This window comes from Salvelinus alpinus, chromosome 9 (genome assembly GCF_045679555.1).
Source record: "Salvelinus alpinus chromosome 9, SLU_Salpinus.1, whole genome shotgun sequence".
Taxonomy (NCBI): domain Eukaryota; kingdom Metazoa; phylum Chordata; class Actinopteri; order Salmoniformes; family Salmonidae; genus Salvelinus; species Salvelinus alpinus.
Window position 1 is genome coordinate 12,150,662 of NC_092094.1, and position 27,671 is coordinate 12,178,332.

Here is a 27,671-nt window from a genome sequence, read left to right on the forward strand (position 1 = left end):
TCTCAGCCTCCAGTATTTATGCTGCAGTAGTTTATGTGTCGGGGGGCTAGGGTCAGTTGGTTATACCTGGAGTACGTCTCCTATCTTATCCAGTGTCCTGTGTGAATTTAAGTATGCTCTCTCTAATTCTCTCGTTCTCTCTTTCTTTCTCTCTTTCGGAGAACCTGAGCCCTAGGACCATACGTCACGGCAAACCGGGCATGATGACTCCTTGCTGTCCCCAGTCCGCCTGGCCTTGCTGCTATTCCAGTTTCAACTGTTCTGCCTGCGGTTATGGAACCCCTACCTGTCCCAGACCTGCTGTTTTCAAGTCTTAATGATCGGCTATGAAAAGCCAACTGACATTTATTCCTGATTATTATTTGACCATGCTTGTCATTTATGAACATTTTGAAAATCTTGGCTCTCTCTAATTCTCTCCTTCTCTCTTCCTTTCTCTCTCTCGGAGGACCTGAGCCCTAGGACCATACGTCAGGACTACCGGGCATGATGACTCCTTGCTGTCCCCAGTCCACCTGGCCTTGCTGCTATTCCAGTTTCAACTGTTCTGCCTGCGGTTATGGAACCGCCACTTGTCCCAGACCTGCTATTTTCAACTCTTAATGATCGGCTATGAAAAGCCAACTGAAAACTATTCATGATTATTATTTGACCATGCTTGTCACTTATGAACATTTTGAACATCTTGGCATAGTTCTGTTATAATCTCCACCCGGCACAGCCAGAAGAGGACTGGCCACCCCTCATAGCCTGGTTCCTCTCTAGGTTTCTTCCAAGGTTTTGGCCTTTCTAGGGAGTTTTTCCTAGCCACCGTGCTTCTACACCTGCATTGCTTGCTGTTTGGGGTTTTAGGCTGGGTTTCTGTACAGCACTTCGAGATATTAGCTGATGTACGAAGGGCTATATAAAATCAACTTGATTTGATTTGATTTATTACTGCTGAAGTGAAAGCCATCCTCACTAGGGGAATGCTGCTTTTTAGTTAGCTTTGCAACAGTATCAAAAATAAATTTTGGATTGTTCTTATTTTCCTCAATTAAGTTGGAAAAGTAGGATGATCGAGCAGCAGTGAGGGCTCTTCGATACTGCACGGTACTGTCTTTCCAAGCTAGTCGGAAGACTTCCAGTTTGGTGTGGCGCCATTTCCGTTCCAATTTTCTGGAAGCTTGCTTCAGAGCTCGGGTATTTTCTGTATACCAGGGAGCTAGTTTCTTATGACAAATGGTTTTAGTTTTTAGGGGTGCAACTGCATCTAGGGCACAGGTGTCAAACTCATTCCACGGGGGGCCGAGTGTCTGCGGGTTTTCGCTCCTCCCTTGTACTTGATTGATGAATTAACATCACTAATTAGTTAGGAACTCCCCACACCTGGTTGTCTAGGGCTTTATTGAAAGGAAAAAACAAAAACCTGCAGACACTAGGCCCTCCGTGGAATGAGTTTGACACCCCTGATCTAGGGTATTGCGCAAGGTTAAATTGAGTTCCTCAGTTAGGTGGTTAACTGATTTTTGTCCTCTGACGTCCTTGGGTAGGCAGAAGGAGTCTGGAAGGGCATCAAGAAATCTTTGTGTTGTCTGAGAATTTATAGCACGACTTTTGATGCTCCTTGGTTGGGGTCTGAGCAGATTATTTGTTGCGATTGCAAACGTAATAAAATGGTGGTCCGATAGTCCAGGATTATGAGGAAAAACATTAAGATCCACAACATTTATTCCATGGGACAAAACTAGGTCCAGAGTATGACTGTGGCAGTGAGTAGGTCCAGAGACATGTTGGACAAAACCCACTGAGTCAATGATGGCTCCAAAAGCCTTTTGGAGTGGGTCTGTGGACTTTTCCATATGAATATTAAAATCACCAAAAATTAGAATATTATCTGCTATGACTACAAGGTCTGATAGGAATTCAGGGAACTCAGAGAGGAACGCTGTATATGGCCCAGGAGGCCTATAAACAGTAACTATAAAAAGTGATTGAGTAGGCTGCATAGATTTCATGACTAGAAGCTCAAAAGACGAAAACGCCATTTTTTTTTTTGTAAATTGAAATTTGCTATCGTAAATGTTAGCAACACCTCCGCCTTTGCGGGATGCACGGGGGATATGGTCACTAGTGTAACCAGGAGGTGAGGCCTCATTTAACACACTAAATTCATCAGGCTTAAGCCATGTTTCAGTCAGGCCAATCACATCAAGATTATGATCAGTGATTAGTTCATTGACTATAACTGCCTTTGAAGTGAGGGATCTAACATTAAGTAGCCCTATTTTGAGATGTGAGGTATCACGATCTCTTTCAATAATGGCAGGAATGGAGGAGGTCTTTATCCTAGTGAGATTGCTAAGGCGAACACCGCCATGTTTAGTTTTGCCCAACCTAGGTCGAGGCACAGACACAGTCTCAATGGGGATAGCTGAGCTGACTACACTGACTATGCTAGTGGCAGACTCCACTAAGCTGGCAGGTTGGCTAACAGCCTGCTGCCTGGCCTGCACCCTATTTCATTGTGGAGCTAGAGGAGTTAGAGCCCTGTCTATGTTGGTAGATAAGATGAGAGCACCCCTCCAGCTAGGATGGAGTCCGTCACTCCTCAGCAGGCCAGGCTTGGTCCTGTTTGTGGGTGAGTCCCAGAAAGAGGGCCAATTATCTACAAATTCTATCTTTTGGGAGGGGCAGAAAACAGTTTTCAACCAGCGATTGAGTTGTGAGACTCTGCTGTAGAGCTCATCACTCCCCCTAACTGGGAGGGGCCCAGAGACAATTACTCGATGCCGACACATCTTTCTAGCTGATTTACACGCTGAAGCTATGTTGCGCTTGGTGACCTCTGACTGTTTCATCCTAACATCGTTGGTGCCGACGTGGATAACAATATCTCTATACTCTCTACGCTCACCAGTTTTAGCTTTAGCCAGCACCATCTTCAGATTAGCCTTAACGTCGGTAGCCCTGCCCCCTGGTAAACAGTGTATGATCGCTGGGTGATTCGTTTTAAGTCTAATACTGCGGGTAATGGAGTCGCCAATGACTATGACACCACCATTGTTACGTCACACAATAGAACAGCTGCTATAGTAACCAGCCTCTTACTGCATAATGTCATTTATCAAACAGTAGCGAGAGCAGTAGCGTTATCCTCTTCATTAGCTTGTAAGATTGTAAATCTGCTTTTAGTTTCTGTCCTCCAGAGAGTTAACACTGTAACCATAAAGAGTAGCCTGTAAAGGGATGTACGCTGTGATGTGTAAATTAGTTACAGTATAACGACTGCAGGGTTTTCCTCTTATGTGACGACTTTCGATATCAGCTGTCGCTTGTCTAGAATACTGCTTTCTAGAGAATGCTGCTTTCTCTCTCTCCTTTTCTAAATGATCTGTCTTACCAACACAAAATGCTCTTACAGACAGTGTGCTTCTCAGAGTTGTCCACTTTGTGCTCTTGCATTTTCCACTGACATAGCATTATGAAGAAGAGGGTCATGGTCGTTGGCACACAGGTTTACAAGCGGTAAAGCTGGCAGCATTTGACGTGAAGTGCTGTTTGTTTGCAGAGTGGAGCCTTGAAGTAGAGAGAGAGATACCAGAGAGAGAGAGAGAGAGAGAGAGTGAGAGAAGAGAGAGCGAGAGCAAAGCAATGTTATCAGTGGGCCTCAGTTCATGCCGCCAGTCCGATCCTCACCTGCTGCAGAGTGCTATAGGCCAGCTGTCCTTTCGGCAGCTGGCCCCTGCCTGCTTTGTCCTGCTGAGTTCTGATCCAGGCCTCTTCTAGGAAAAGGAAAATCAGAAAGGCAGCTGTCCAGCAGCATCAGGACAAAACCAGCCTGGCAGGCAGCAGCATTGTGCAGACAGCCTCTGTGGCTCTCATTCACTCTCAACCAACTGTAGTGGCATGTGGTGTCACAGGGTCCCAGAGGAAGGGTCATATCACCCTCTGCTGGAGGGTCCAGAACAGATTGAGCACACGTCTGATAATAAGGCAATCAATACGGTTGTTGTCATACTTCCACCTTTCTGTAGAATTTGGGGTCACACTTTAATTAAACAAAAATGTTCAATAGTTTATGAAGTCATCATAAACCTTCTATAAGACCTATATAGATGCATGCTTCAGAAATCATTCCTAATGGCTGCAGAGAGTGAGAAAAGACTATACCACATTGCTACCTTGTGATTCTCTATTTTACCCAGATGATGGCAGCACTTTGCTGGATTATGTTTGCTAGGTAACTGTTATGGCACCCAGACTATCCCAATGGGGTCTTCCTTCTAACTTTGGAGTCTCACAAAAAGTAATTTAATGTGTGACTGATTTTACTATACTAACCGGTTGAACTGCTTTCAACACCTACATGTCTGATATCTTCTAAAACCCATTGAACCTTGGAGCAGTAGATTAGATGATTAGAACTGTAGTTGTCTGCTTATCTGCTCACCTTCTGTGTTTTTGATCCTTAATTAATTCTCACAGTACCCAGGATCATGTTTGTTGTTGAATCGTTTATGATTTTCTCATTTTTTAAGTCTAATTCAGTCCAATCCAATCTACTCAAATGAAGCAGAATGAGCATTGCTGGGACAAAGTTGGCAAAATAAACTGAGGTACATGCTGTTCAAAGCTCTCCAGGTAAATCCTTAAACAGAACAGGACAAAACACCTTCCTTTAAATGGGCATTCCTGCAGCCAGCATTGAGGTAATCTGTGCCCCCTGCTCTCTGGTGTCTCTGAAGTGTAGTGCTCCTCCAGGAATATATTGTTATGTCGCGGTATCTTATCTGGAGCGGCTCTGCCTTTCAAGGGCTCCCTATCAGAGGACAAGCAGGTAAATAAGGTGGCTTAAAAGAGCCTTTTAAGATGACTGTTTTTGTCAAGGCTGATGGGAAATTGACACGCTATTCTCAGTGTGTGGGATACTGGTGTAATACATGTATAAGCCATTTGTCCTATACTGTACGTTCCATGTTACACTCTAAATTATTGTCACACAAAAATCACCCTTATTGGTTACAGGGTCTCCTGGGTAAGGGTGCTAAGCTTGTCAATGGGAATACATATTACACCTTTGGTCTGTGATTTACACTATTGGCCCATGCAGAAAAAAATCTAACTCCATGCATGTCAGGGCATAAGCATGAATGCATGTGTACCTACCTGTAAATCTAGTCCACTTCTGCAGGTGAGCCTGAGCGGCACTACAAACGCAGCCTTTGAAATTCCGTCTCTATTCAATCTGTTCTCACGCAACATCGCCCTCGTGTGGGAGCTGCCGCTCCTGCACCAACACGCTACTCACACTTTGAAGATCACATATTGAGGAGGCCCAGTTGAGGAGGTCCAGTTGAGAAGGCCCAGTTGAGGAGGCCCAGTTGAGAAGGCCCAGTTGAGGAGGCCCAGTTGAGACGGCCCAGTTGAGGAGGCCCAGTTCCATTTTATCCTAGCTCCTTTGATGACGCCTACTCCTTAAAGATGTGAATTTTCTGACTAGTGCTGGTAGATGCACCACTTAGCATGTTACAGAGACTTTTTTCGATTTTTTTTACCTTTATTTAATGGCTTAGGGCCGTCACTATACTGCTTCACCTACCGAGTCCTTGAATCTTTTTGGATTTATGAACACAAGAGCCACAGGATCTAAAACAGGAGGCGGAAATGGAACCAGGGCTGACAGGTGTTCATCAGGAGAAGCCCTCAGTCAGGCTGACTCCTTGTGTCTCTCAATCCGCTGACTCAACCCACTTCACTTGTTTTGTTTTCCAGTGTGTAGGACGTATCTTATTGCACAGTTTGCTCATCTGCCCAGAGGGTAAGGGAACACTTCCTGATGATGAGTGAGCCTGGCCTGTATAGATTTATTGTCACTCCAAGGTGGGTGGGAGATACACATGCATGCACACACACACGCACACACACACACACACACACACGCTCACACGCTCACACATTCACACACACACACACACACACACACACACACACACACACACACACACACACACACACACACACACACACACACACACACACACACACACACACACACACACACACACACACACACACACACACACACACACACACACACACACACACACACACACACACACACACACACACACACACACACACACAGAGACTGGGGTGGATGTAGTGTCTGATCTCCAGAGCCCATTCCACCACAGAGAGACAGACAGGACAGGACAGACACCTAGAGAACTCACTGCTCACCTGCTGAGAAACTCACTGATGACTCGTGTGTTTGATGATTAGAACCCCCCCAGAGTGCAACTCTCAACAAGCTGACGTATATTTCCCCTAATAATACTTTTAAAGTGTTTATTTTGCAGCTCACTCCCCCTCAGATTGTCTTTGAGAGTTTGTTTCACTGTCAGATAACACGGGAAGGGAATACGCTGCTATATGTAAGTTGGATAGTTGTAGGACATGCTGACAATGTGTTATTCGTCATTTGTCTGTACTACTGTACTACTATTCCATCAAACACAAAGGGATTGAATGATATCAAACGTTATTCCATAACAAAAGAATGTTCATGTTATAATCTCTGAAACCATGTCACATGTTTGTCCCCTTCTGAAGTTTCACTGAGTGCTCTATTCTGTTGACTTAAATCATGAGTAAAGTTTGATTCAGATACAAAATGTGTGCCTACCTTGCTTCCTGCTTAATGACTTCCCATAACAGGTTGTTTGATCTCAGGCTCCCATGGGGTAATAAGGCTGCGGCAGCTTTCTGGAACGATAGTCTCTGCCTGATTTGACATCAACCCCCATAGGCCACTGAGGAGGCACTCAGGTGAAAATGAGGGAAACAGCAGGAATAGGAGTTAATGTAGATTATGAGACCAATGATTAAACACTGCATCTATTCGTCATATGTGAAATGAATGCCATTCATATACTGTAACTAATGCCCTATGCATTATGAAGAACCATAAGCACAGTGAAGTGTCTGAGGTAGTCACAGTTCACAGAGTACCTAAAAACTCAAAGCCCTTTTACCACCAACGTCAATCCTGAGCAACAATCAAGTGTCCCACATCATTTATGAAACGATAATACCCCTGTTTATAGCGAGCCCTCATGTACTGATACGGTACCTTGTTCCCTGTCGCAGCCAAATGTTTGCTGGATCTGATACCTGAGAGTGAAGCGTTTGATCAAGAGGCTGCTAAATGAAAGAAGACGGCTTCTTATGCTTAACAGATCAGATACGATACATCTTTGAGTTAGGGCAGGGCCTGAACTCAGAAACGTTGATGAATGAGATGAGATGTTCCCCCCCCTGAAGCCATCACTTCTTCTCTCTATGATAGGAGTCTAGCGGCAGGACAGGAGTATTATCCCCGGGCACGACTCTCTGAGGCCCGGGCATGACACTCAGCTGTGGATGTCAACGAGACCGCTGACGAGAGGGAGGAGCCAGTCAAATGAAGGCGTGTGATCTTAAAGGTACATTTCTCTATTTTTCAACTTCATATTCATAATTTCCAAACACCACCCCAACATACAGTTTGTGAAAATTGTAGTAACAAATATAGAAGATAAGTGTTTACATCATCAACGAATTAGTAGACAATTAGTAGGCAATGCCTACTCATACTTGGTTAAAATCACACGATGCGTATCGATTATGTAATTGTAAACACTTATCTTTCTCGATCTTTTTTTACTACAAAACACAGAAACAAGCAATTTTCACATATGTGGATGTTGGGGTGGTGCTGGAGATGATGAATATGAAGTTGAATTTTTTATTTTATTTATCTTTAACGACCTCACTGACCATGCCGCGAAACAAACCTGGGTCAAGAGGAGCGTGCTTAGGCATCACTTTATGTTGGACCTTATCAGGAAAAAATAAAGACGTTTGTTGAAAAAGAAACCATTGTTTCATGTTCTATTGGAAACGATCTATTTAACTATTTGAAAAGGAGAAGAACCATTCAATTTCTTACAGAAGTGTACAAGCTGTTTATTTGTTTTACAAATTCACGGCCTGCCTGAGAAATCTGTTTGAGCTGTAACATTTCATGGCCATATTGCCCTGGCAGCACCAACTCAACTGTGAGGGAGTGCCAGAGGAGAAGAATGGGGACGTTTGACAAAGCTACTGGAAATGTGAAAACATGTAGCAGGAATGCAGTAGAAATCTGACTGACCTTTGAGAACAGAAGTTGTTCTATTCCCCCCTAGAGAAGATTCTAATCACACAAACACTGGAGGTGTGCACATCCCTCCTATGTCCTGCCTATACCGCTTGTCACCTGGGGCTCGTCAACTAGTGGGGGCTTCAATGGAGCTTCCAGGAGGGTTGAGCAGTTACACTATACCAGGCGCTATGCCACCGCTAGGATACTATGATCAATTAGAAGTGACATACTGTAAGCTAAAGTGTAAAGGCCCCAAGCCAGATCCCTGGGGAACCCGCATTGTACAGTTGTTGGTCTACGCGAAGTTCCGATTGAATCTAGCACATTATATTCTGTCAGATATGAACTTGGCTAGTTTAGAGAGAATTAACAGGAAATAACACAGTAAATGCAACAGTGTTGATACTTCCAATACTTCCAATGTCCTCACCAACCAGTCATTTCCTCTGTGGTCCCTGCAATCAAGTGTTTGTGATGCGGATCTGAAGAGCTTCAAACAGATGGGTTTAACAGGTCTAAATCCTTGGTTAAATTACCCACAGGTAATTGTCAGAGCATATATTGAATCCTTTATGTAAGTCAGAGCACAAAATGGATCCTACATGTAATTGTTAGAGCAGAACAAAATGGATCCTTAAATAGATAATGCAAACATGTTAGCTGATCCAGTTCCCAGTATATATTGATAAAACACCCAGTGTTAGTACGAACACAAGCTTTCCTAACTCACACACGCTAATCCATTTATCATTTTTTTATGTTTCAGGTTCTGGTGTTTTCAAATGCTTTACTAGAGGTTGTTCCTGGACAGAAACAGGACGGCCAGGAGGGAAGGCAAGTAGAAGTCAAGTTCAAGGTGCCCAAAGTTTACAGTGGCCAGTCCGCTCTATCATGTGAGAGACAACAGCATAGAAAGTGATGTGCATCTAAACTTGTTTCTCCAGTCCAGAACTAGCCCTTTACTCTTCACACCTGTCGGTGGCCTCTGATTACAAGGCCCAAGTCTGCATTGTTTCCCATCTCTAAACTCCTCCAGTGTGGAGCTGTGTCCCAGAAGACAGGAGCGGAAGGAGGGAGGAGGGAGGAGGGAGGGTAGAGAGGGGGGAGCCGGGGATGTCTCAGCCCTTTTGAAGTGCTGCACTTTATGGTCAAACATCTGCAGGACCGCACCGCACCACTGTCCCAAACACACACCTCACAGCTGGCTCTACAAAGGAGACCAGGGGCACAAACACGCTGGCTAAACACATCCCTTGCTCTGCTAGGCTAGGACTCGGCTCCCAGCTGCAGGTCCGGGCCTGCCACACCATGGACCCAGGCCAAGCCTGGGCCGCCATTGCTGCACGGGGCAGGAGCAGACATGCGCACACTTCTACAGAGCACGCCCAGATAGGAAATGAGTACTTTCACATGAGTGGCCATTTAGTTTGGAGGGAGAAGGAGGAGAAGCAGGTGAACAGCTAAGCTACGACTTCCCAGATTGTGAATTCCTAGCAAAGAAAAGGCTGGCCATTACGTGCTTAGAAATGATTACAGACAAACAGACCGGAGCATGTGGCATCTTACTGCAGCCCTGACTGTATATCATGCGATTTCACTCTTAAATGAGCGCTCTTTCATGTCTGGCCATGAGTAATTCCCCTTTGATGTTTAATGTTCTGTTTGCATTGAGAATTGCTTCTTGCGAACGGGACAGTAAACTCGCTTAGTACTTGCCTGGATTCAATACTACAACATTTTACTTTGACATTCACTCACAAAGAACACAGTCACACAAATATTTATATGTTCCCAAAGCAATTGTATCATATTTCAAACCCCATGAAAAAAATAAAATAATTAGCAGTTGTTAGCGAGTATGGCTATTGTCTGGGAGACCTGGGTTTGAAACCCGCTAGGGGCACTGCACTGTCATTATGCACTTCAATATTGTACTATAGCTAAGTATAATATGCAAGGTGGTCTGACTTTAGGGAAAGAAAGACTTCCATCTGCTCTGTGTTTTGTTTTAGCCCAAGGTGAAGTGACTAGATAAAAGGCCAGGGCCAGACTAAACAGCAGCACAGCCAAACACTAGCTGTGCCTGGAGTATCACACCAAAGCTCTGAGATCTAGAGAGTAAACCTTTAACACGAGTCAAATGACATGCAGTGTGGATCGAGTACAGCTTTAATTCACAGTCTTGTGAATCATCAATTAAATGTGATCAAAAGGCAAGTGGATTTTGTGTTGAAGAAGAAATGACATAGGTGTATCTTACTGTCCCCAAAACACATGTTGAAAGGAAAGTTATGGGGGACTGTGTCCGGGAAAACCAGCCCCTGATGTCATACTGGATTCACCAAAGCATTGCATTGTTTTACGCTCCCGTGTCTACAGACATTTCATACATGGTCCAGAAAGTCGCTGAACTATATGAGTCTTTAGTAGCAAATCTGACCTCCTACTGAACTACCATACCCACAAACCCCCTCTCTGTGGTGTACTCACGATCCTTCCACAGCTCTTCTCCTATTTGCTCAAGCCTGAAGGCCATAACAGAGAACAAGACATGAGCCCTGTCCTGGAGACTGCTTCCCGGCACTGAGCCTATCGCTGTCTCCCAAAAGCAGAGTCGGTGTGTTTGTTAAAGGAGGATAAAGAGGGGAATAAAACCCCCTGTCTATTTAATGGATTCAACAATCATGGATGCTGAGACATTAGACATTAATGGGACCATGAATAGTCAAAGGCTCCCCTGACAGTCAGTCACAGCAGTAGAGGTAGAGGAAGAATAAGTCAGTCACAGCAGTAGAGGTAGAGGAAGAATAAGTCAGTCACAGCAGTAGAGGTAGAGGAAGAATACGTCAGTCACAGCAGTAGAGGCAGAGGAAGAATAAGTCAGTCACAGCAGTAGAGGTAGAGGAAGAATAAGTCAGTCACAGCAGTAGAGGCAGAGGAAGAATACGTCAGTCACAGCAGTAGAGGTAGAGGAAGAATACGTCAGTCACAGCAGTAGAGGCAGAGGAAGAATAAGTCAGTCACAGCAGTAGAGGTAGAGGAAGAATAAGTCAGTCACAGCAGCAGAGGCGGAGGAAGAATAAGTCAGTCACAGCAGTAGAGGCAGAGGAAGAATAAGTCAGTCACAGCAGCAGAGGCAGAGGAAGAATACATCAGTCACAGCAGTAGAGGCAGAGGAAGAATACGTCAGTCACAGCAGTAGAGGTAGAGGAAGAATAAATCAGTCACAGCAGTAGAGGCAGAGGAAGAATAAGTCAGTCACAGCAGTAGAGGCAGAGGAAGATTAAGTCAGTCACAGCAGTAGAGGCAGAGGAAGAATAAGTCAGTCACAGCAGTAGAGGTAGAGGAAGAATAAGTCAGTCACAGCAGTAGAGGCAGAGGAAGAATAAGTCAGTCACAGCAGTAGAGGCAGAGGAAGAATAAGTCAGTCACAGCAGCAGAGGCAGAGGAAGAATAAGTCAGTCACAGCAGTAGAGGTAGAGGAAGAATAAGTCAGTCACAGCAGTAGAGGCAGAGGAAGAATAAGTCAGTCACAGCAGTAGAGGCAGAGGAAGAATAAGTCAGTCACAGCAGTAGAGGCAGAGGAAGAATAAGTCAGTCACAGCAGTAGAGGCAGAGGAAGAATAAGTCAGTCACAGCAGTAGAGGCAGAGGAAGAATAAATCAGTCACAGCAGTAGAGGCAGAGGAAGAATACGTCAGTCACAGCAGTAGAGGTAGAGGAAGAATAAGTCAGTCACAGCAGTAGAGGCAGAGGAAGAATAAATCAGTCACAGCAGTAGAGGCAGAGGAAGAATACGTCAGTCACAGCAGTAGAGGCAGAGGAAGAATAAGTCAGTCACAGCAGTAGAGGCAGAGGAAGAATACGTCAGTCACAGCAGTAGAGGCAGAGGAAGAATACGTCAGTCACAGCAGTAGAGGCAGAGGAAGATTCATTCACTCACAGCATTATAGGAAGATTAAGTGGGAGCTAAATTTTAAGACAAATGCTTAGTTTAACCTTTGCCCTACAATTTCCGTGCCCCGCCGTAAATCTAATTAACATAATAAAAAATCCCCATCAAAATCCGTCTGTTTAAGCTAGAGAGATATAACGTTTTTTTTTGTTGCATGGGCTGCGTCTCAATCCACTGCGTCCGCCGATATCGGCTAGAGCAGTGTTTGTCAGACCATGAGACATCCCGAAAATAGGTCTTCTCACGAAAACGTCTGTAGTGTCCGAAACGGTTTGGCCTACACACTAATATAATAACCCCTCTGTGGAAAGCTGAGACTCTCACTAACACAATAGTCTTCCCTAGGACGACCACAAACCTCTAAAGACTCATCTGAAGGTCCCTAGTACCAGTTTAAAAAATGAAAGAATATATGGAGATAGTTTAGAGCCTAAGATAAAAAGTAAATAAAGATAGTTTCCTGATGTTTTTTATGTCTCTCATATACAGTGCATGGGACAGACACAAGTTACTTTTCATAGCAGGTTAGGAGAACTTATGTAGCAGGTTAGGAGAACTTATGTAACAGGTTAGGAGAACTTATGTAGCAGGTTAGGAGAACTTACGTAGCAGGTTAGGAAAACTTACATAGCAGGATAGGAGAACTTATGTAGCAGGTTAGGAGAACTTACGCAGCAGGTTAGGAGAACTTACGCAGCAGGTTAGGAGAACTTACGCAGCAGGTTAGGAGAACTTACGCAGCAGGTTAAGAGAACTTAAACAGCAGGTTAGGAGAACTTACGCAGCAGGTTAGGAGAACTTACGTAGCAGGTTAGAAGAACTTACGCAGCAGGTTAGGAGAACCTCTGCAGCAGGTTAGGAGAACTTACGCAGCAGGTTAGGAGAACCTACGCAGCAGGATAGAAGAACATATGTAGCAGGTTAGGAGTACTTACAGAGCAGGTTAGGATAACTTACATAGCAGGTACGTTAGGAGAAATTATGCAGCAGGTTAGGAGAACCTACGCAGCAGGTAGGTTAGGAGAACTTATGCAGCAGGTTAGGAGAACTTACGGAGCAGGTTAGGAGAACTTACGTAGCAGGTTAGGAGTACTTACAGAGCAGGTTAGGATAACTTACATAGCAGGTACGTTAGGAGAACTTATGCAGCAGGTTAGGAGAACTTAAGCAGCAGATAGGTTAGGAGAACATACTCAGCAGGTTAGGAGAACTTAATTAACAGGTTAGGAGAACTTACTTAGCAGGTTAGGAGAACTTAGGTAGCGGGTTAGGAGAACTTACACAGCAGGTTAGGAGAACCTCTGCAGCAGGTTAGGAGAACTTACGTGGCAGGTTAGGAGAACCTACGTAGCAGGTTAGGAGAACTTACGTAGCAGGTTAGGAGAACTTACGCAGCAGGTTAGGCGAAGTTACGTAGCAGGTTAGGAGAACTTACGCAGCAGGTTAGGAGAACCTCTGCAGCAGGTTAGGAGAACTTACGTGGCAGGTTAGGAGAACCTACGTAGCAGGTTAGGAGAACTTACGTAGCAGGTTAGGAGAATTTACGTAGCAGGTTAGGAGAACTTACGCAACAGGTTAGGAGAACTTATGTAGCAGGTTAGGAGAACTTATGTAGCAGGTTAGGAGAACATGCTCAGCAGGTTAGGACAACTTACAGATTAGGTTAGGAGAACTTACACAGCAGGTTAGGAGAACTTATGTATTAAAATGGCATAGAAAGAGCAGCATACAATAAATACAAATGGATAGCATACGATCATAGACTCACTTAAGACCACACAAGCCTACAAACAACCACAATGGCAAAGTCACAACAGTTGCGGCCCACTTTTTGGAGGCAGGCCACTCGATTTCGTCTCTGCGTTATATTGGCATCGAACATGTCACCCTCCCTAGGAGAGGGGGTGACCTTGATAATTTATTGTTAAAACGAGAGGCTGCCTGGATCTTTAACTTAAAGACCCTTGCTCCCTTCGGTCTCAACGTGGACTTTGATCTGAAGCCATTCTTGTGATTGTTGTGACTTTGCCATTGTGGTTGTTTGTAGGCTTGTGTGGTCTTAAGTGAGTCTATGATCGTATGCTATCCATTTGTATTTATTGTATGCTGCTCTTTCTATGCCATTTTAATATTTGAGAAATTAACCAATGATATTAGGCCACTCTTGGCCATGATTATAGACACCTGTGTGTCTTGACACTATATAAACGAGTCATCCCGCAGTGTCTGTGATTGTACCCTGATGAAGACAGCTTGCCTGTCGAAACGTTGGTAAATTAAATATTTTTTGCATCTGAGCTCCTAGAGTGTGCGGCTCTCCTTTATTTTCAAGTTTTCTACTCCGCTAGCCAGCACCTCTCCTAAATAGGTGTGCGTTTCTTTTTCTTCTAGGAGAACTTACGCAACATGTTAGGAGAACTTACGCAACAGGTTAGGAGAACTTACGTGGCAGGTTAGGAGAACCTCTGCAGCAGGTTAGGAGAACTTACGTGGCAGGTTAGGAGAATTTACGTAGCAGGTTAGGAGAACTTACGGAGCAGGTTAGGTGAACTTACGGAGCAGGTTAGGAGAACTTACGGAGCAGGTTAGGAGAATTTTTGTAGCAGGTTAGGAGAACTTACGGAGCAGGTTAGGAGAACTTACGTAGCAGGTTAGGAGAACATACTCAGCAGGTTAGGAGAACTTACGGAGCAGGTTAGAAGAATTTACGCAGCAGGTTAGGAGAACTTACGCAACAGGTTAGGATGATTAATGTGGCAGGTAAGGAGGATTAGGTTAATGTTAGGAAAAGGGTTATGGTTAACTAAAATTACTAAATTGTCCACAGCGCACCTCAAACATTTCAAGCTACAACCAGGCGTGCACTGAGAAAAGTCTTGGTTTCCACTAATGTGATTCTGCAAACATTTACGACATCCCCCCTTTTGCACCTGAGTTCTCAGACACAAGATGACGGTTGGATTATACATGCACTCTTACAACAGCCTGCTGTCAATGTGTCGTGCTGGCTGTGAGTTCCCTGCTGCAAGCCTCCATGCCACTCTGTGTGTGTGTGTGTGTGTGTGTGTGTGTGTGTGTGTGTGTGTGTGTGTGTGTGTGTGTGTGTGTGTGTGTGTGTGTGTGTGTGTGTGTGTGTGTGTGTGTGTGTGTGTGTGTGTGTGTGTGTGTGTGTGTGTGTGTGTGTGTGTGTGTGTGTGTGTGTGTGTGTGTGTGTGTGTGTGTGTGTGTGTGTGTTAGCACTGCAAAGTGCAAAGGAGAGAGGAACACATCACATGAAAATAGCTAGCAAAAAGCTATCATCTAGCCTGCCATTGCCTGGCTGGGATGTTTAACCCTCTTTCAATTACTATCAACCAATACACTTTCGGTTATCACACACATCGTTGTCAGTTTCCTGGATTGTCTGGAGTTTGCTGGGACCTTTGTACATCTGAAGGACATGAAATGACCATTGGGCATAAAGCAGACCCTTGAGGTGAGCTGTTCAATGTAGGAGTAGCACCCGAGCGATGCGCAAATATTGGTTTTGATGATGATAGTGCAATTAGTGCGGAAATGACACCGATTTTATAGGTCCTCTCAGCTGCAAGACAGATCTTGGCTGGGAGGGTATCAGCGTACTGTCATCTTTATGGGGGAAGCATTTGGAAGAGGAGGCCTAACATGTTAGTGTGGGGAGTGGACACATACAACACCTGTTTTTACCTAATAAGCCACTACCTTCTGTGATCTTATGATTCTAGCTACTAAAGTAGAAAAACAAATTCCCGGTTGCTACTTTGCATCTTAGAGCCACCTTAGATTTAGCATGTCAGAAGACTAACTTACATGGGCTAAGCACTTTGTTAAAGTTCTGAATGTCTGTCTCTATAGTGAATGGCGGTTTAATCCAGGCAAGCAGAGCATGTATAGAGGCTGAGTGGAGCCAAACGAGGAGGCAGGACTGATGCTCTCCTGACACACAGTACATTCATTCATTGAAATCACACTCTCGGATTGGCTACTGCTTTGTCCTCCATTCACGCTGTCTCAGCCAGCTACAAGTAAAACCGTCTAGTCATGTTTATCCCTGTTAGCATGGCCAATTTTACTGATGAGATTTCCGCAGCGTTACCACTTTAGAGAAGTGTGAATGCAACAGGCTTTTAGCGTGTTAATCTGCTCTCAACACAGTGATAAATACAAGTATGCAAATTACCCTTTCGTCTCAGTGATCTGGTTACCGCTCAGTAACCTAAGCAGCGTGGACTTGGATTTCTCTGTTGAAGTGTCATTGATAATTAGCCTGGAATTTCAGATTTAATCATGCCACGTTTCACCATTCTTTCACTGAAACAGATACGAAATGAGGCTGAAATCAGTCTGGATTTAAAGTCTAACTTAAAGTGCTGCTGTTAAATCTTTTGCAGGTCTGTAAGTGAGTTTAAATTACAGGGGGGAGTAAGATAATACAATCCGTTATTCATCGCCATTATTAATCGTTTCGTTCACTTTCTGTCTTTTTTGAGAATGCATTCCAACACTGTCATTTTTGGGCAACCCCGATTATTTAGTGTGACACACCGAAGCGTCATAGTTTGAAGTCTGAGCTGTATCCTTATGAGTCATCTTTCACAAGAGCACACTGCGTAACACGTTCTTGTTATGGGAGCGTCTGATAGGCCTAGGTCCCCCAGGCTAACTATTGCCCCAATCAGTAGGCCTACTTGAAAGAGCTTTCTGAATTCCACAAGTGCTGTGAATCGGTGGTATGGACAAATTATCTGTGATATGTGTCTATTTTATATACAGTACCAGTCAAAAGTTTGGACACAGCTATTCATTCAAGAGTATTTCATTATTTTTACAATGTTCTACATTGTCGAATAAGAGTGAAGACATCAAAACTATGAAATAACACACATATTTTATATTTGAGATTCTTCAAAGTAGCCACCCTTTGGCTTGATGACAACTTTGCACACTCTTGGCAATCTCTCAACCACTTCACCTGGAATGCTTTCCAACAGTCTTGAAGGAGTTCCCACATATGCTGAGCACTTGTTGGCTGCTTTACCTTCACTCTGCAGTCCAACTCATCCCAAATCATCTCAATTGGGTTGAGGTCGGGTGATTGTGGAGGCCAGGTCATCTGATGCAGCACTCGATCATTCTCCTTCTTGGTTAAATAGCCCTTACACAGCCTGGAGGTGTGTTGGGTCATTGTCCTGTTGAAAAACAAATGATAGTTCCACTAAACGCAAACCAGATGGGATGGCTTATCGCTGCAGAATGCTGTAGTAGCCATGCTGGTTAAGTGTGCCTTGAATTCTAAATAAATCACTGACAGTGTTACCAGGAAAGCACCCCCACAGCATAACACCTCCTCCTCCATGATTCACGGTGCGAAACACAAATTAATATCATCCGCACATCACAAAGACACGGCGGTTGGAACCAAAAATCTCAAATTTGGACTCATCAGACCAAAGGACAGATTTCCACTGTCCTTAGCCCAAGCACGTCTCCTCTTCTTATTGGTGTCCTTTAGTAGTGGTTTCTTTGCAGCAATTCAACCAGGAAGGCTTGATTCATGCAGTCTCCTCTGAACTGTTGATGTTGAGATGTGTCTGTTACTTGAACTCTGTGAAGCATTTATTTGGGCTGCAAACTGAGGTGCAGTTAACTCTAAAAAACGTATCCTCTGCAGCAGAGGTAACTCTGGGTCTTCCTTTCCTGTGGTGGTCCTCATGAGAGCCAGTTTCATCATAGTGCTTGATGGTTTTTGCAACAGCACTTGAAGATTCTTTCAAAGTTCTTGATATTATCTGGATTGACTGAACTTCATGTCTTAAAGCAATGATGGACTGTCGTGTCTCTTTGCTTATTTGAGCTGTTCTTGCCATAATATGGACTTGGTCTTTTACCAAATAGGGTTATCTTCTGTATACCACCTCTACCTTGTCACAACACAACTGATTGTCTCAAATGCATTAAGAAGGAAAGAATTCCACAAATTAACTTTTAACAAGGCACACTTGTTAATTGAAATGCATTCCAGGTGCCTACTTCATGAAGCTGGTTGAGAGAATGCCAAGAGTGTGCAAAGCTGTCATCAAGGCAAAGGGTGGCTACTTTGAAGAATCTTAAATATAAAATATATTTGGGTGTGTTTAACATGTTTTTGGTTACTACATGATTCCATATGTGTTATTTCATAGTGTTGATGTCTTCACTATTATTCCACAATGTAGAAAATAGTAAAAATACTGAAAACCCCTTAAATGAGTAGGTGTGTCAAAACTTTTGACGGGTACTGTGTTTGTAAACTATCGAGAGAGGTTGGCATTATTCACAGACACAGCATTTTTTTTTAGGTTGACTTGAACTTGAGTATTAGCTTGATAGGGTGGTGCAGAGTTGGTTTCAGTCTCTACTTGTCAATGCACTGCTTTCTGGAACAATCCATAACACAAAGTTGTTATGCTGTAGAAGACAATTTATTTACTTTCCTAATGTCATTTGATAATATGCACTGCACATACACCATAATGTTGAACAGGACCTGTATAAAACTACAGACATAATGTTGATACATACTGTATAGGCTACATGAAATGCATAACATAAGGGGACATAACATCATTTTGAACGGAACGCAGAATATCACAAGGGATAATATTAATGACCACAGTAAGAAACACAACTACTGCTCTATTCAATCCGTACCACGGAAGTTCAGCGTTAATAAAGTGTGATTGAAATTTAAAAGCAAATTCCCCGCGTTAACGGAGACTGCACTCACATTAAACACTGCATAGAGATGTAGAATCTTAATTAGACCACCCTTTCCTGCAATGCAAGACATTTTAAACTTTTAGCGTATTTGAGGTTTAAAAAGTCTTCTGAAGTTCCCTTACGAAAAATGCATCAACACCTACAAAAATGTTCATTAATTATAATCAAAATAACAATTCACATTTCCTATTGCTGCAGGATTATTGTCCTGCTGTATCAAACTGGCTCAAATTAAGATCCTACATCAGTATGTTGGCTAAATCTGAAATTAACTTTATATTTCCATTGGGCAATTTGTAATGCTTCAGCGATGCAGACTGAATAGAGCCCTGAATAGAGACTGAAATGTACATTTTCTGCATCCGCCGTGCCAAACAAGAAATGACATTCTTCTTGGTTTCATTTGCACATAGCAGGCATTGAGTACAACAAGACATATATTTGAAATACAGGAAACCTTACAACGTGACAATGTCATTGATAACTTTATATATGTATATAAAGTTATAATAATCACTAATGTGGCAGTAGAGGAGGGTCCACTCATTTGTGTGTGCATTTGCTATTTATGAAAGAGTTTTTACCATACATGCATACAACAAAAATATAGTTAAACCTCGGACCAGGGTTAACAGATGTGCCATCTAAACTCCGATTCCCTCTCTCTGATTAGGTTCCTCTCTATTCAATCTCATCAGTGATATCCAGTGTCGGCTAAGTTGTAAAGCGTAGAAGCGTGGTTGCGTCATACTGTATGTCATGCTCAGAAAGACAAAACAACATAAATGACACTGAACAAACAACAACACAATCCCTCCTTGCTTCTCCATAATGAGGTAGTAAAACACTAAATCAATTAGGAATGAAAAAATAATGGGACCAGTACTGAGCTGAATGGTTTGGACCTGCCATCATCATCTTCCTTTTTGATGCCCGAGACACAAATCTGACAAACGTGGGTCTCCAATTCCTTTAAAAGCAGTACAAGTAGGATAACAATGCTTACTGCACAACCTTTGCTGCACAACAGTTCTTTAAAAAAGTGCTAAATCAATTTTCAAAAAGCATTCATCTTAAGACACTTATAGCAGCACACAAAACAAAACAATTGTCATTATTCATCCCCTCTTTCTACATTACTCCACTTTCCCAAAATATAAACATTCTCAGGAATCATAAATAAATAACTTAAATATCTCACTCTATAAAAACATTTGAAAGTGCATTGTTTCCAGTCTCTCTCCTCTACCCTTGTTGAAGGTACAGTCTCATTGGAGTCATTCAGATCCTTGGTAAGAAGTGTGTCACTGTCATAGCTGGTGTAACTCGATTTCCTTTTTTGGTTTTGCCAGTCTTACTCAGTCCAATATACATCCCTGGGTGAGCTGCTGACTCATAAGCATTGTAGTTATTTGCCAAGAGATTCTCCTTGAACTTGCACTCATCATTGTAATGACCCTGGAGAAGGGATGAGAGAAGAGAGGTTAATATTTACCTTAAAATAATCCAATGTACAGTAGACTATAACGAAGCTCTGTTTGCCAAATGACCCCAAATGACCTTGTATTGAATGCATCTGTGGCGTAGTGTACTATGACGTTCATAAGCTACAAAACATGTACAGGCGTGCCAAGACATTGACTATAATTTTGCTGTGGAGATCTCTCATGAAGCAAAGTATGGTGTGACGCAGAAATACATCCCAGAAAACATGTCATGTCCACTTACAGATCCATACAGCTTCCCTTTGCTGTTCATGGCCAGAAACATACCACTTCGGACGCCAAAGAGCGTCACAACCCCTCTCTCCACAGGTGATATCTCAAGGAGACCTGAAATGAGACAAAGAATATCACTGCTATGTTTACACTGTACTTATCTACACCAAAACGAAGTTGTTTATAATCCATTGTGTTGTAAAAGTAGACGGAGAAGATAAGGACAACTGTAGTAGACAGGTCTGTTTAGGTCTCTGTTCAAACTGGTACTGGAACATCCTGCAAGGAAATGATGCCTCCCTTGATACTAGGTGATGAATTGGAGCATCGAGTAGGCCCAGGCTAAATATGATATAGACTTCCTTTCAGTCAAGTACCCAGTAACAGGTTGGACTTTTGATTAAATTGCCTACATTGGGCTTGCACAATAAAACAAGATACATTTTTTTTTTTACAACTTTGTCTTGTCTCTCTGGCTCTATTTGAGGATTGTTTAAAAAATAATACTACTTATTCTCATAGACTCATTTGTGAGGAAAGAAGAGGAAAATAGTCCATAATTTCCAATTGGTTTACTTTATACACTACTGGATGATGACTAGTCTATTCTCCATAATACCCGGGCTCCCGAGTGATCTAAGGCACTGCATCTCAGTGCAAGAGGTGTCACTGCAGTCCCTGGTTTGAATCCGGGCTGCATCACATCCAGCTGTGAATGGGAGTCCCATTGGCCAAGCGCCGTCCAGGTTTGGCCGGGGTAGGCCGTCATTGTAAATAAGAATTTGTTCTTAACTGACTTGCCTAGTTAAATAAAAATATATATAATGGAAAACAACTGACCTAATATCACACCAATATATTGATAGCCAACGGTTAAACGCTCCCCTCCTGTATTTCTCACAGAAACCACTTTATGTTATTTTTTCAACACTTTCCCTGGATACTACTAGTCTTGCTCAATTAAACATTTCATCTGTGTCATATCAACTTTTTAAGTCACTCCAAAGAAACGATTTTGAGGCATTTTGATCTAATATTTTGTGATTTAGAAAAAGTTATATAGTATATATACTCTAATGCAGTTAGAGTTATAAACTGTTAGTTATAAACTGTTTTATATATACCAGTAGGGGAGCCTAAAGATAAATAATCCACTTGGTTAGAGCGATTTTTTAAATATAATTTTGTAAATAAAATAGTACATTTTAAAGTGAGTGTGTTTGGGGCGCCCCCCCCCCCCCCCTTCCCCTCTATTCTCAGATCTGGTATCATCCCTGATTCCTTTTGACATCTCAGAAACATGTCCCGAAGCCTTTTTTTTTAAGACCTGCGAAAATTGTTCAAGGAGGCGCATTAATAATCAAAGCCTTGCAAAGAAGCCGAAATGAAAAATCACTCTTGGCTAAAACACACCGATGCATCCTTCCACTGTAGTCACATGGGACAATAACACTAACATCCATGTGACGTCAATTCGCTAGTAGCCTAATCTAAACACCGTATTATGCTCAAGTTGGCATGGTGCCCATTCACACAACTCGATCCCATAATATGAAGTTCCAAAGTGGTGGCGCATGGCACAAACAGGTTGCAGACCAAGAGAGGGGCATCAAACAATTTGCGCAAAGATGATGGGTTCAATAAAAGCATGAAAATGAACTTACTGTATCTGTTTTCGTTATGTATTCCAGTTATCTTTCCGTCTGGTAAAACTTGAATATGAAACCCAATGCCGACATTGCAGTATAGACGCCGAAGTCTTTTGATGCCTGTAAGATAGTCACCGTCTCGGTTGATTTCTCTTTTTTCCCATGGGTTTCGAGCCAGTGAGCGAGAGTAGAGCGTTTCCCAATGGCGCTCTGGAGTGTCGGTCTGCCTACCCGCGAACGGGGCAGTGCGCACTGAGGTACACACTAGTCCCCACACCAGCAGCGGTACTGGTAACCAGGACGCGTGGACAGACATCCCTGTGCGGTCGGTCAGTGCTGTCTCACGTGTTTGAAGAGGTTTTACAATTCCCCAAATCCCCTTTCCCCTGTCCGTGGTGCTCACAGGTTGACAAAAACAAGTTGTGGAGACTGTGGGACTCAGTGAGCCTCACTAGTCTATCCAGTGAAAAGGTTAACTTATTTCTGAGTCTGCATGAAGTCTTTTCTGTAGGCTACTTCAATGGCTCCGCTGTTTGTTTTCTATTACTCTATTCCGAGTTGCTTTGTGTTGGAGTTGTGTGTTGTCAGTCGTGTTGCAGGGCATGGCCATGTATCTCCTCTCCTGGCGATACTTATATGTGCTCCGAAATTACATCACACGCCACCTACTGTACCGAAATGTTGCTCTCAACTCTTAGAGTCGGAGTAACCTTCGACGCAAAGTCATTAGAAAACCACCTCCCTTTCTTGTGCACTTTGATATCGGAGTGGCGGTGGGCAAGCAATTCAATGCGTTCGGTTGATGTATTGACTTTAATGTTAGTGTGAGCTGACACATGTAACCATATAAACGTTTTGCCCAGCCTGTATATAGTGTCTTTATCTTGCTCTTCCCAGGCTTCTCAATGTGTGTCCAGGCGACAGGATGAATTACGCATGTGATCGTTGTCTAAAACTTCCTCCGATATCGTCTGAAATAAAACAAATGTATTGCAGGATGCAGAATAGGAAGCTGAAAAGCCAGCAGACTGTTGCACAGTAGACAGTGCTATAAATGAAACCATAACAGGAAAACAACAGCACTTTAGTGGAATTTCCTACTTTTAAAATAATGGAAATAAGAGACAGACAGACAGAAACCTATTATTTAAATGGAACAATATCAACAATAAGGTTATATTTGTATTATTTTGATGCAAGACAAATACTTTAGCATCATAAAAAGGTTGGTGACATTATCAACCCAAGCCTCCTGCCATGGGGATGAGGGATCTACAGTAATCTGATACAGTAATCTTCTGTTCATCTGATCAGCTAAACAGAATGTAAAACACCCAGACTGTACCAAGCGACTACGCACAAGGTTCCAATGCTTTACGCACAGGATGTTGGAGATGTCCATTATTAGACTCAACTTCTGGCCCATGGTGGCCAGTGATGCGCAAAACATCCATGCAATATCAATGCACGTCCATAAAAGTTAAATAAAAGTTCATATCAAAGGTTTGCTCGAGGTTTGAACCCTATGTGTGACCGTCCACACCTTGGAAAGCCTATTGCCACTTTGCCAGTGTAATACACAACCGGAATGACATAGAGGTGTCAATTGGGGCGTGAGGCGCAGCGACTTTTGCACCTGTTCACAAACATGATTTCATTATTTCAAGCTGGCGAATTACTGGTGGAAAAATTGCGGCTAATTGTTGTTAAATTATGCATGAAACAAAGACTGAGGGCCATGTCAGAAGCTATATTAAATCCACAGGAGGTTGGTGGCACCTTCATTGGGAAGGACAGGCTCATTTTAATGGCTAGAGTGGAATGAGTGGAATTGTATCAAATACATCAAACTCATGGGTTCCATGTGTTGGTGCCATTCCATTATCTCCTTTCCAGCTGTTATTATGAGCCGTCCTCCCCTCAGCAGCCTCCACTGATAAATCTATATTTACTTTTGATATAACGTGGTCCTGAGTTTAAGTCAAAACGGTCCATTACTTTGGCAAAAGTCTCAAATATACTTAACTTTATTTGATGTTTAAAACGTGTTTTTGGTATTGAACTTCCAACAATATTGCTTAGGAATCGGTTGAGAGTAAATGTTTAACCGCAAACTCATGTCCCAAGAAAGATATTAGCCTTTAGTCTGATATTTAGGTAGCCTACTTATTTTATTTGATACTTGAAAAAAAGTCTGAAAATCTTCAGGTTTAGGTAATTAATTGCTTTGCAAGAATCAAACTTCAACACAGTCTTTTAGATTGTTATTTTTTATTAGATCGGTTGTTTGTTGATATTTACCCATATCGTATCACGCAAGAGCCAAAATATGAATCATAATTTCAGGCTTCTGAATTCTAGCCTATACATACGCGTTTCCAGCTGCTCTCCATGGTACTGCATTTTAGCCACGTGGTTTTGCGTTATAGTCCGATCGATGCTGGACGGGGTGCCGCATCCAGGATGTCTTTGTTTAACTTTTCACAGGCTGTGAAACAATGTATGTTAAAGCCACAGTCCGTCACTTGTTTCAGTAATTTCAAATAATAAAATACATTGATTTTGTAAGAAAGTGATTTATGACTACCTTACTGAGATTAGTAGGCCCTACAACTGTCTTCCTTATCAATACTCCAATAACGAATGAGCTGTGCTCCTTTCGTTATGTTTCTGTTGTCATTGGGAAATTGGTCAACTAATAATAGCTTAAAATATTTATTTTAAAGAGTACAGTTACAGTTACTCTCTTGGAATGTAATTTAATGTGAACAGAACGTCTGAAGAGAAGTGGTTTTACTTGCTGCCGCTAGGGTGCAGTGTCTACTAATGAACAGAACCGATGCTACCCCTTGAAAATAGAACCCAAAGGCTGCGTTTACACAGGCGGCCCGATAATTCCTCAAAACTCTAGACTATTAGCCTAATTCTTAAATAAAAACCTAGACTGCCATGATTCATAAAACTTGAGTTATATAGACCAGTAGAAAAACAATGCAAAAGCAATTTTGAATGAAAATGTGTTTATGATATAAAAAGCAAATAAATAAACACCACAATGGTAATATACATACTATTTATCATTTGCAAACACTTTTACCCAAAGTAACGTACATCAGGATGGGACCCACAATCCTGGCCTGGCATGCATCAAGCTCTACCAACTGAGTCACAAAGGACAATATACCATTGATTGTACAAGTGCTTTTTTGTACATTATATTATTGTGTAAATCCACATGCATCCTTCCAGACATCTTCCTATGAAATGGTCATCAAGAAAAATACAGGACATTAACTGCATGTACTTCCGATAATGTGAGTTAACAATAAGAGTACAAAGATACATTATATTCAAGACACTCATCACTTTATTCACAGGACAGTATCATTATGCCGGTTTAAATTAGAGCAGGGGGAGCTTGTATCTCTCAGTCACCAGTCATGCTCTTCCCACAGTCCACGTGTCTGACAAGTGAGACTTGTCATCAAGCTCCCTGGAGATGGACACATCTCTATCTCCTCTGCCCTGTTTCCCCTGTGAGTCTGAGGGCAGTCTGCCTGTACCCCAGACTACTGTTGATCAACAGGTGAACCATGTCATGGTCCTCGTTGCCCAGGACCCTAGGCAGGAAGAGGGAGGCCTTCTCTGTCTTTCGGGTCTTCAGGCCCCGCCTCGGCTGGCCCTTTCCATTGATTGACACATACCACAGCCTCCCAGCGCTCACCCTTCGCCTACTTCCTGTTGAGGTGGAGTGTGGAGTTGTCCGGTAGCGGCGGGAGGCGTAGGTGTTGTAGCCTAACTCATGGATCCTCTCTATGAACTCACACTCCTGGGTGAAGGCAGCCTGAGAACAAAATGACTTCAGTTGAAACCAAATAAAGATTTTCCAAATGTAACACTGTGCACAATGGAAATGAGGCTGTATATGAATGGTAGTCAATTATCCAATTATTAGAGAGAGAGAGAGAGAGAGAGAGAGAGAGAGAGAGAGAGAGAGAGAGAGAGAGAGAGAGAGAGAGAGAGAGAGAGAGACAGAGAGAGAGAGAGAGAGAGACAGAGAGAGAGAGACAGAAGAACAGAGGGAGGACAAAGAAAGATCTCAGAGATCATGTCTCATTTACAGATGCATGTAGTCGTCCTTTTTGGTTCATGGCCAGATATCTCCCGGAGAACAGTCCTTTAATCATCACCAGTCCCACATCCACTGCTGTGATCTCCAATATACCTCAATTGGAAAACAATTTAGTCAATTTAATTTTTTTTTAAATTCATTGTCATTTCATGGAATGACAAGTGATACTTATGTCAGTGTAATAACAATGTTATCATAACGTAGATACCACTACAGTTGTGTTGGATGCAACAATGGATTTTAGTTAGACTTCAGTAACACTTTACATCATCAGGTAGTCTTCTGGTCACTCCAATGTAGCCTACCAAATTACCAATGCACAGTGGCTAGTAGGAACGACCCCCGTAATAATGCACGCGACTTGTAAGAAGTAAATCAGAGCTCTGTTTTAACTGAAAAATCATGAATGTCTACTTGAAAACTATTTCCAATCATGTATACCGTGGGACTATGTTTGTTAGGCGTTAGCCTCTATAGTGGCTGAACGTAAACTTCAATATATGCATAGCATATAACAAGGAAGAAATAAGAGCGCAAATTATACTCTACTCACTGAAAGGGTTATGCTCCTCCAGGGTCCCATCTATTTTCCCATTGGGATGTATTTGTAAGTGATATTTTGTGGCACAGTACAGCTTTCTGTGTCTTGGTGCTCCCCCAAGGTGCTCATACACTCCTCCGCGCCCCACAGCATCCCTGCGGTGCCTCAGGCCACAGCTCTGCCCACCGACACTCTGCGGAGTAGATGTCCTTACCACCGAAGAAGAACGAGGCTTTTGGTGACTGGGGTGTAATACATTCACCAATAGCAAGACCAGAATTATAACCATTGTGGCATGGCCGAAAATAGTATATTAGTCCTTTTCCATGAGTGACAAAAACGGACTCAATAGTTTCCATCGAATTCTTAGGGAGTCCATTAGTCCAGTCCGATAAAATGGATCCACTTTAGATACATTCGTTTTGCCAACAGTAACTCGCTTTCAGTCAACCTGATTTTGAAATCGTCATGGAAACGAGACGAGTACACCGTGAAGATGTCCAAGTTGCGTGCAAAATAAAAGCCCTCATTCATTCGATAGCCCTATTGGGGCGATTGTTACGACGGAGAAGTCAAGGTACGGTCTTGTGTGAGCTATGAGAGTGCAATAGGTATGGATGGATAAAACATGACATTACACACAGAGGCTCATTGCTGAAAGCCGCAAAAAAGCCACAAAGGGCGAGCCAGCCATCTGAGGACAGAGCGTTCCTCTCAGCTTTACTTTTGATGG

General features: G+C 42.8%; 2 protein-coding genes across 2 annotated transcripts; both read right to left on the reverse strand.

Annotated features, from left to right (window-relative positions):
- Positions 1-18,613: 18,613 nt before the first annotated feature.
- On the reverse strand, positions 18,614-22,846 carry LOC139584019 (fibroblast growth factor 4B-like). The gene is made up of 3 exons (XM_071415559.1): positions 22,281-22,846; positions 20,627-20,730; positions 18,614-20,356 (listed from the first exon to the last, which is right to left on the reverse strand). Exons 1-3 carry the CDS (start codon positions 22,579-22,581, stop codon positions 20,180-20,182), a joined length of 582 nt encoding a protein of 193 aa, XP_071271660.1. The 5' UTR covers positions 22,582-22,846; the 3' UTR covers positions 18,614-20,179.
- A 2,768-nt stretch (positions 22,847-25,614) lies between these two features.
- Positions 25,615-27,343, reverse strand: LOC139584020 (fibroblast growth factor 3-like). Its single transcript, XM_071415560.1, has 3 exons — positions 26,951-27,343; positions 26,387-26,490; positions 25,615-26,109 (listed from the first exon to the last, which is right to left on the reverse strand). The coding sequence occupies exons 1-3, from the start codon at positions 27,225-27,227 to the stop codon at positions 25,777-25,779; spliced, it is 714 nt and encodes a 237-aa protein (XP_071271661.1). The 5' UTR covers positions 27,228-27,343; the 3' UTR covers positions 25,615-25,776.
- Positions 27,344-27,671: the final 328 nt, after the last annotated feature.